Here is a 7,679-nt window from a genome sequence, read left to right as displayed (position 1 = left end):
ATTTCTCACTTAACTGGCAGTCAACCCAGATTATTGTGATCATCGATTCGTCATAGGCGTCTATCTATTTGTGATGCAAAATTTTATCTACCACCTTAATTTTTCAATTTTTTGTCATAATAATACACATATATGTAGGGGTATAAATATACATATGGTTCATCAAAATGTAAACAATTCAAGTGAATTAGATGGTGAGGTGAGATGAGAGTTACCAGTATTATATGTATTATCTATGATGAGAGTCATGGTACGGTACCAGAATAATTTAATTTTCAATCCTCCGTTCTGTCAATCTTAAAAAAGTATTAATTAATCGGATGTGATGTAGTCTAGTTTCATGGTGATTTGATTTCGAAACTGTGCCATTGAAATTTTTATTAAATTTTTATTTAATAAAACATTATTAAGTCATTGATGAAATCGGATCGGATAATCTGCATTCAATTTAACACCGTACTTTATGATCACAATTTCAGGTTACAAACACAGTATAAACCCGCGACCTAATATATTTATGCTATGAATAAAATAAAATAAAACATTTGTAAAAAAAATCCTACGAGAATTACTTTAACGTTTAAATTTCTTCCATTTTTTTGCATCTCATGCATACATTTTATAACGAAAAAATTCTGGTCATGGACTCCCTGTCAAACTGACGTGACGTCAAATACACGTTTATTTCATTTTCACTCGTGTTTTGACTGTTATTATTGTAAAATAAAACAAACCGATCAAAAATGGTTAGTGAAAATACAGACTTGAAAGATTTTAAGTTAAGGCCAATGAAATGCGAGTGTAATTACCTCAGCAAATCCGATGGCTCGGCTATTTTATCACAAGGTAAACATTCCTTCTGCATTTACAAATTTAGACTTTATAAAAAATTATGTATAATTTTGTTGTGCCCGAAAGAGTTTCCCATTGTTACTCACAATATTTATCAGAGCTTTAAATTTTGTGACTTGGTATAGACGAAAATTTTGCTGAAGACAGTAACGTTTATTAATTCGCGCTTGAACCGCGAAACAAAACTAAAAGCTTGATATCGTAACTCAACTATGTCCCCGCTTACAGACACATGCTACTTTTATAGGCAAATATCAGCGGAAAATCGTAAATAAATCACTGTAATAACCAAATTCATGATATATCAGGACACACAGTCTCTCTAGTCAGCGTGAATGGCCCTTTGGATGTGAAAATGCAGAGCCAGAGCATAGAGAAGGCAACACTGGAGGTGCTGTTCAGTAGTAAAGGAGGCAAGCCAACAGTTGGAGACAGGTGACTCTATTACCATCATCTAGGCAGCTACTGCAGCTAGTCACTTGACTGTGTAGCTTTCTATCTTTCTCCATCCTGTGTCATCTCTTTGACTTCCTTACTACAGCACTTCTTCTTTAGTTTTCCTTTTATTGATCTATGTACATCCTTCTTAGTCGGTCCTTGTAAAACACTGGTACTTAGGTAGGCCGATGATGACATCCTTCTTGCTCTTCACTTCTTCCAATCTGTTCTTAAATACTTAAGTAATAAATGAGCAAGTGAATACTGTAAATTAACTTGTTCCTCTGTAAGTTCTCTATGTTATTTAGTGTTTATGCTTGGTTAACCCTACATAGTACCTTTGCATAAGAAACTTTTTGTAATATCACTACATTCACTACTACTATCACTATTATCATTTTACCTTAATATTGTATGTCCAGCTAAAACCTACCACTCTTTAGACTTATGCTGTTAAGTTCAGTTTTTATATAGGTGTATAATCATATTATTATTTTGTTTTTTTAGGTACAAGGAGCATGTAATCAGACAGACCTGTGAAACAGCTATTCTTGGCAGTCTATACCCTCGTACTGGGATCACTGTCACTATACAGGAGTTGGAGGACCAAGGAGGAGTAAGTATTATAGTAAGGCTAATCCTTGATGAGAACCTAAGACCTTCCACTCACTGTGGAGTATGAGGAAGATGGAGATTCTTGCCACGTTAATTTGTATATGAAAGTCATGCTAAAAATCCCTGGAAAACGGCATATTTGAAATAAAAACTTTTTGATTAATGAAAGTAATAAAATAAAATACTACTGTCCCTAGGTTAGCAGTTTCACAGTCATATTATAGAATGGAAAGGAACACTGTAAACAACTAAACCCTTGAATACAAAAGGCCACAGGAAAAAGATAGAAGTTTATTTAATTTAATTGTGTTTTTTTATACTTCCTGATGCTATGGGATACCACTGTAGAACTTATGTCAAATAACATACCCATTAATTACCACAACATATTTATTCCAGTTCCTTGCATGCTGTATAAACTGCTCCTGCCTCGCCCTGCTGAACGCGGGGCTCGCGATGCGCCACACGTTCGCGGCGGTGAGCTGTGCCATCGACGAGAGCGGCAACATACAGCTCGACCCCGCTCGCGACCAGCTCGACACAGCTCGCGCTAACATGACCTTCGTATTTGATAGCAGAGAAAAGTCGCTTGTTACAGGTGAATGTGTGAAATGTTTACATTTAAACAAAAGTTTGAATGGTTAATAAAATGGGTTTGCTCCCCGTGTATAACTTTGTGTGGTCCATAAAGGCTTTTTTTGAGCCTGGGTGACTCTTTTCATGTGACTTGATGTGTGTCAAACCCCCTGACACAAGGACTAAGTTAGTTTAATTTGTATGTAGAGAAAAAGTTTTAAACCTATTTTCCGTATTGCAGGTTTCACAGAGGGCAGTTACAGCGAGGACGCGTACAGCGAGGCGGTGGAGCGGTGTCGCGCCGCCAGCCACCTGGTGTTCGCCTTCTACAAGGAGATCGTTAGCAAATACTCCAATGTTATAGGATGATATATAAATAATAAATAGTTATTAAAAATATGCCATTTTTACTTGTAAAATTCAGTGTTAGAATGTAGTCCCCTGGAGGATCAAATGATTGCCCTTACAATTATCTGAAATTACAATAATTCTGTTAAAAAATCAGTCATGTGCGTGTCAGAGTCGCGACAGCGACGGTTCCATACAAAAGACTAACGAAGATTTTACTAAATAAAAAATATTGACATAAACAAACTGCTGAAAAGACGTATAAAGGTTTGGAGTTATGTCACGCGTAAGTTTCATTCACTGTAATTTTGACAATTTATGTTTGCGGGATAAAATAAAAAAAAAACATTATTATGCATTAAACTACAAGTCGGACATTGAAAGAAAAAATTGACATTCAAATCACATGCACAAAGACACCCAGACTCAGGACAAGCATTCGTGGATCACACAAATGCTTTTTTGCGGGGATCGAACCCGCGATACGTCGCGCTCTGTGGGATTCGCGTGGTGACCACTCGCTATGCGTGCAGTTTGTTAATAATAGAAATGACAGTTTAATTATTTTTATCGTAGTCATTATTTTGCAGTATCCGCGATTAGTAAAAACTAGACAATTATCAGGTCTCGTTTATCAAGTGCGTCTACATAAAAGCACACGTTTTATCAAAATAAGTATACCCATTGAAATGATTTGAGTTTGAAAAACCAAACAAACATAAACATTGAAATAATGTATTCATCAAATCTCTCTCCATACCTACTCCTTCTTATGAACCGACTTCAAGAAGAAGATTCTCAAGTGCGATTTTATTTCTTTTTCTATTTAACGTGAAATATGTAACTGTCATTATTTTGGGCTCATCCAGTTTGTTTCATTAGTTTTTATTCGAAGTCGTTTAGACATTTTAAGTCGGTTTGAACAAGAATTCCTTTCCAATCCATCTTTGCAATCAATGTACGGTAAATTTTGCTATTTTTTAAATGATACTTTTGTTTCCATCGAGGTCCAATTAGCTTGCATGATGATAGTCATCACGGCGACGGACATACACAACTTATAAACAAAAATAATAAGACTGAATAATTGAATGCGTTCCTTTGGTGCGCCGCTACCGAATATAAAGTTGGTGCAAGAGTAAAACGAAATGCTGTGTGAGGCAGGCAGGGGAGACACTGGGCGCAACTATTTTTTTGTGGACCTATTGAAATAGTTACTTTGTAGTTTGGGTTTTGTATTTATTGCATTCAGTTTTCATCCTAAAACAAAGTTAATCATTTGTTTGAACAATACCTATAAATATAGTAGGCCCCATGAAGATAATAGATATGCCCCAAATAGAAAAGCCCCATAAAGAGAAAATACTTCTGTCTTCGGTTCGAACTACTTACCAAGTTTAGCATCCCTACAAGTCCGTTGATGACACCATAAATGCTTTAGCATCTCCTAAATGGCATGTGAAACAGAAATTCAATGCAACACAAAATGAAGTAAATAAGCGAAAACACACCTAGTCTATTTTGTTTTCGCTACTTTCAAAATTAATTATCCAAAAAAGTTTGTAAAGAAAAGGGCTATACATCTTTGTTGCAGCTATTCGGTCTCACTTTTCTTCTAATACAAACAAATATTTTATATATTAAATTATAATTATGAACATCTTATAGCAGAAAACTTACCTTTCTCACCTTGCACTCGGTGTACCACAAACATGCACCATCGCGTTGGCGGCAAAAAAAAAAAAGCGGGATGGCCGATCAACGCGATCTCGGATGCAAATGGCGGGTCCAAAAGCACCGCCGGCACATTTAAATGTCGCCAACTGATGCTGATTCGTTCTCGAATGATTTTTGCTCTATTTTACAACGGTCGACGTTGTGCCGGAGTCAAACAATTGTACTTAGTTGCGGAATGTCTGAATGGATGCCCCTGCTATGTTGATAAGGTAACCAGTGTTTCCTTTAAGTGTAATTTTGGTCCGCATTTGGTCATTGTAGCGTCTAATTAAGTCTTTCTGAGCGGCTGTGTGAACGTAATTATTTGGAACATTCTCTGAATTAAAGGAATGATTATTTGTCAGTTAAATACCAACTTGAGATGTTTCCGTTTACTGTTCATATGTATTTAAATGATGCAACAATTTTCTGATGCGTATTTACCGGGATCGCGTAATTAGTTTTCGGTCCTTAATTAAGAGCTGACGCGGTGACAAGGTCCCGACTCGAACTGGCTGGAATGGCGACTGCCGAAAATATAGTCCATGAGTGGGTACAAATATTTGGCGACCCCCTTAGCTTTATGTACCTCTGTCACTAGGCGGGCTGAAAATGCTTTTATACTCATTCTCTGCAAATTTAGCTAGTCCATATAAACTTTTTTCTGAATTCTACGGCAATTACACCTACAGAAAGAGAATATTCTGATAGGACTAAACACCACACCAGCCGTCATACGAGCAGCGAACTTAGGAATCAAGTCTCACCATTATTACATTTCTTTAGTTCTTCTTCCTCGATGGTTATAATGTTACAGATCCTACGAAAGAAAGTGCATGAAATAATGGGAATGTAATTGAGTTTGATTTAAATATTATTTCTGATGGGATATCCAAAACTTTAGTAAGTGCATTTTTACGAAACGGAGTCTTGTGAATAAGGATTCTGTTCGATGTCCCCTATGGACGATATCACGGTTTATTAAATGTATCTCATGAACCGCGCTAGCTATATATTTGAAATTTTCACAAAATATGATGTATTTGTTCTCATACATAAAAAACAAACAACAAACTCATACATAAAAAATGTAAAATAAAGTTCGAGGTTAAGTAGCGGTTGTTAGCTCGTTGGTGGGTGCAAAAGATCTTCAGCATCTTTTTATGGAACCCTCAGAGTCCCAAATCCGTCGCGCACTTGACCGTTTTTTTTTTGTAAAAATATCTACTAAGTAGTTTATACCTACTTCTTCATTATTATAAGCATTGAATATCGGAATAATCCTGAATTCTCGGTAATTGGAATATTGAAATCACCATCATTAATCTACAGGTGCGCACGCGACACGAGTTTGTTCATTTGTAGGTCAAGTATATTCCGTCATCATTATTATATTTTAGATAGATTTTTCGAAATGTATTTTGCTGATTCCAAATCAAACGGGACAAGGGAATTAAGGAAGGAAAGGAAAGATATTTTTTTTATATAAAAGATAGGTTACTCATGTACTTACTAAGTTTTTATTTAATGTAAGTATTTCTAGTCATCCACATGTACCGATGTTTCTTTACTCCTTGATACTTTATCACACTCTCCTCTCAACACATAACTCTTTCCAAAGTCAAATTATATCGCTTACTAAGTAAATCTTCCGATCAAAAACCGTACCTTTATCAATAGCTAATACAAACCCATTCATCTAATTCAATACGTGAACGCGACATAAATCGCGCGCGCGAAGAACGCGCCTCTTGCGAATAAAATATGGCCGTCGATGTGACATTCATCCTTTCCCGCGCAATTTACATACTTTAGCATTTGGCCGTGCGACATTCCCACGGTCAGACATGTCTTAATTTAAAGTTTAATGTCTATAAATGCACGAAAACATTGAGCTGCTTGATACTAATTGTAATAAAAATACAGGATTGTTATAGAAAACTTCATAAAAAACCTGCATAAACTGCTACTAAGTCGGGAAACGCTCGATTTCATATGCGAGAAATTTGTGTAAATCATGTTTTATAATGTAAACTAAGTTTTTATTAAATAAAATATATTTTACTATACGAAAGTTAAAAATGTATGTGAATGTGACTCAATACCAGAACGATCTGAATGATTTGAACAGCATAGGTACTGATCAAATATCCACATGTCAACAGTCAAAGTATACACACGGCAAATTTGCTAGTGCGATAAGACAAAACAAGAAGCTCAGTACTTTTTAAAAGTAAGCGTAAGCAAGCTTCGATTAGCCTGATGGTGGTGATGTTTCTCTTACCGTAAAACTGGAGGTAGAGAGTTCGATTCTTTTTCAGTTTAAATATTGGTATGATGAGCACAATCATTTATTCTATACATAAATGTATGGATTTACAAGTACAAATTTAGTTTAAGGCTGTGTCAAAGTTAGCGAATATAAAAAAATACTTGTTTTCTTTAATGGAGTATAGAAGCAAGTAATTTGTGAGTAGTTGAAACGTCAACCTTCGGTTAAGATTGCCGAACCTGCCCAAAACAACACATATACTTATTCTGTAACTTATAACATATACACTACGTTGACATATAGCTGACATCGAGGTACATGAGTTCTGATAATTTTACCGATCAAAATACAAATAATACATCGTCTTCGGGCAATCTGCGGCGCAGCTACCGGCCACTGTCGTAAAGTAGCCATCGGTACGCCGAAACACGGCGGTAGCTCGCTATTAGCATGAGAAATTACAAGGTGCATGATACAAAATACGGGAGTAGGGTCAGCAGAAGGTATCGTAAGATGAACCCTTTGACAATGCGTTTGCGAATTGGAGAATTTGTGTCGTTTTAAGTAAGTACGTTATTTGTTACAGGTGGCGTCTTGGTCTAGTGGTTAGTAGCCCTAAGTAGGCTGTTGTAGTGAAAGTGGTCGTGGGTTCGATTCTCACCCAGAACAAATGTGTGTTTTATGGGCAGGATCGTTTATTCTGTGCCTGCTTTAGAGAAATAAATTAGTAAGTTTGTTAGTTGCCTACTTATAATACAAGCTTTACTTAGTTTCAGTCTAGACGGATTTGCGTGAAAATTGTGAAATATGATTATAATGGTAACAGTCTATAAGACAAAGGAAAAAAATGAAGCACCAAAAC

General features: G+C 36.1%; 1 protein-coding gene across 1 annotated transcript; it reads left to right on the top strand.

Moving 5' to 3' along the window:
* Positions 1-631: 631 nt before the first annotated feature.
* Positions 632-2,880, top strand: LOC113504955 (exosome complex component RRP46). Its single transcript, XM_026887475.1, has 5 exons — positions 632-846; positions 1,161-1,287; positions 1,798-1,906; positions 2,305-2,503; positions 2,723-2,880. Exons 1-5 carry the CDS (start codon positions 744-746, stop codon positions 2,848-2,850), a joined length of 666 nt encoding a protein of 221 aa, XP_026743276.1. The 5' UTR covers positions 632-743; the 3' UTR covers positions 2,851-2,880.
* The last annotated feature ends 4,799 nt before the right edge of the window (positions 2,881-7,679 follow it).

This window comes from Trichoplusia ni, chromosome 23, assembly GCF_003590095.1.
Source record: "Trichoplusia ni isolate ovarian cell line Hi5 chromosome 23, tn1, whole genome shotgun sequence".
Classification (NCBI taxonomy): Eukaryota; Metazoa; Arthropoda; class Insecta; order Lepidoptera; family Noctuidae; genus Trichoplusia; species Trichoplusia ni.
The sequence above is the reverse complement of the archived record's forward strand: the minus strand, read 5'-3'. Positions and strand labels throughout refer to the sequence as shown.